The sequence below is a fragment of the Colobus angolensis genome, unplaced genomic scaffold (genome assembly GCF_000951035.1).
Source record: "Colobus angolensis palliatus isolate OR3802 unplaced genomic scaffold, Cang.pa_1.0 Scaffold76, whole genome shotgun sequence".
In the NCBI taxonomy this organism is placed as follows: Eukaryota; Metazoa; Chordata; class Mammalia; order Primates; family Cercopithecidae; genus Colobus; species Colobus angolensis.
The window spans coordinates 1515700-1518232 of record NW_012121376.1 but is presented as its reverse complement, the minus strand read 5'-3'; the positions used below and the strand labels follow the sequence as shown (position 1 = coordinate 1518232).

Here is a 2533-nt window from a genome sequence, read left to right as displayed (position 1 = left end):
TAATTTTTTGTATTTTTAGTAGAGATGGGGTTTCACCGTGTTAGCCAGGATGGTCTTGATCTCTTGACCTCGCGATCCACCCTCCTTGGCCTCCCAAAGTCTGGGATTACAGGTGTGAGCCACCACACCTGGCCAAGACCCTGTCTCTTAAAAATGCAGTTCCCAGGCCTGGAAGTTCTGATTCTGTGGGATTAGGGGGGGAGCCCAGGCCACTCTGTGAGTGAGCCTCTTAGCCATTCCTGGCCCAGTTGAGCCCAGCACACTAAAGATGCCAGCTCTGGGGCCCCAGGATACAGAGCCCTCACTGTGGCCCGCTCCATTTCTGCGGTTCACCCCAAAGACCTGGTGGCTTTATGTGGTGGTCTTTTTTATGGGGTCTGGGTTAGCCTTGCCCTGTGCATGCCTAAGTCCGTCCACTCTACCAGCTGGGCCATTCTGAGCACCTGTAGGGAGGGGATGCCTGGGCTCTGGCCTCTCATTGGTTGGATGCAGCCTCCGTGGCTGTGCAGTTTGTACCTGTGGGGTTGTGGGAGGGACCAGTGAACCTCATGTACACCGCCAGAGGGGCCCCAGCCCCGCCCCTTTCACCAGTCTCGGGGCAGAGCCTGGATGCGAAGATGCTGCTTTGGAAGATGGAAATCGGTGAGGGACGTCGTCACCCGGCAGCGCCTCAGGACGCCACCCACCGTGCAGGTAGCACGCGGTCCCTCATCTCAGGTCTGTGTTTCAGGGACTGTTTCAAGGCCTTCTACGTCCACAAGTTCAGAGCCATGCTGGGCAAGAACCGGCTCATCTTTCCAGGCGAGAAGGTAGTGTCTGGGCCCCGGGGGTCTGACTGAGCAGCCTGGCCCCTCGAGGTCCCCACTTGTCCCTCCCACAGGTAGCCTGGCCTGCTGCAGCCCGCCAGCTCCATGTCCATGAGGTGGGGTGTCTGCCCGTGTTGGAGGTGCGGTGCCCTGAGTGATGTTTTTTTCTCCCCCAGGTCCTCTTGGCGTGGTCTGGGGGGCCTTCGTCCAGTTCCATGGTCTGGCAGGTCCTTGAGGTGCGTGTTCACCACCCCCTGGGCCCGGGCTGCTGGGCTGAGCTTCGGGCTGGGGCCCTCCCTTCTCAGCCTGCTGAGGGGCTCTTGGTTGGGCCCCGCGGCCTGGACACCTGGAAGGTTCTCAGATGTGTTTACAGCAGGTGCATAAATCAGAAGCCGTGCCCAGAGTGCGTGTGTGCAGCCCACTTGGCTTTTTTTTTTTTTTGAGGCAGTGTCTCGCTCTGTCGCCCGGGCTGGAGTGCAGGGGCACAATCTCGGCTCACTGCAAGCTCCACCTCCCAGGTTTACGCCATTCTCCTGCCTCAGCCTCCCAAGTAGCTTGGATGACAGATGCCTGCCACCATGCCCGGCTAATTGTTTTTGTATTTTTAGTAGAGACAGGGTTTCACCATGTTGGCCAGGCTGGTTTTGAACTCCTGACCTCAAGTGATCCGCCTGCCTCGGCCTCCCACAGTGCTGGCATTACAGGCGTGAGCCACCACACCTGGCCAAGGTAGGTACTTCTTTAACCACCCAGGAGCACCTGAAATTGCCAAGCACACCAGGCTGCCGGGAGAATTCACTGAGGAGAGGCTGCTGTGGCTGCATGCGAGGCCCCTGTGGCCAGCAGGGCTCCTGCTGAGGCCAGAGCTTTTGCTCTGCTGTGCTTGCTGGTCCTAAGGAACAGTGGAGAGCCGGCACCCCAGGGGAAGGTCTTAGGAGTCTTAAGTCGAGCTGGGCTCCCCAGGGATCATTCAGATCAGCATGTGGGAGAAACCTTGGCCTTCCCTGACCCACAGGGGACGGTGTGTTTTCAGGAGCCCAGACGCAGCATGTCCCCATGGACCCACCATGCTTGAATCCCAGCTGGTGGTATAGGGCGCGCAGGCTCTCCTGGTCCACAGTGAGGAGGTGAAGCCCAGCACCCGTGTCTCCTTGTGTGAGACTCCCCATGCCCAAAGCTCTGTCCTGGGGGTCACTTCCCATGTTCCAGCCTTGACACTTGCCAGTTACCTGCAGTCCTTCGCCTGGCATCTTGTTGTTAAACACTGACTTGCTTTACTGTCTGTAAAGGAACCACAGGGGTATCATTCGGCCTCGTGGACGTGGTACCTATTCAACGTGGGGAGGGACTGCTGTGGAGGTTGAGTGTGTCTGACAGGAAGGGACTTGGAACCCCAGGTGCAGGTGACTCTTGCAGTGGCATTGCCTGCTCTGTACCGGGTGCTGCTCTTCACCCTGCCTGCCAGGATTGCAGGGAGCTTTAAAATGTCGATTCCTAGGCCTCACCCCTAGACATTTTGACTTAATTGGTTTATGTGATTCTAATATACAGCCAGGGCCAAGAATCTCTGACCTAGTGAGCCAGAGTCAGATGTTTGGAAAGTTTATTATGAACAAAGATTATAGCTGGGTGGCCGAGCGCGGTGGCTCACGCCTGTAATCCCAGCACTTTGGGAGGCCGAGGCGGGTGGATCACGAGGTCAGGAGATCGAGACCATCCTGGCTAAC

General features: G+C 57.7%; 1 protein-coding gene across 3 annotated transcripts in view; it reads left to right on the top strand.

Moving 5' to 3' along the window:
- Window positions 1–2533, top strand: part of CTU2 (cytosolic thiouridylase subunit 2 homolog (S. pombe)) — a 16477-nt gene that overhangs the window by 3347 nt on the left and 10597 nt on the right. For 2 of the 3 annotated variants that reach the window (XM_011928002.1, XM_011928001.1), the window contains exons 3-4: window positions 731–809; window positions 983–1042. In XM_011928002.1, the coding sequence (XP_011783392.1) occupies window positions 731–809; window positions 983–1042 (139 nt within the window). The remainder of the gene's footprint in view (window positions 1–730; window positions 810–982; window positions 1043–2533) is intronic. The other variant, XM_011928003.1, reaches the window with a different exon arrangement.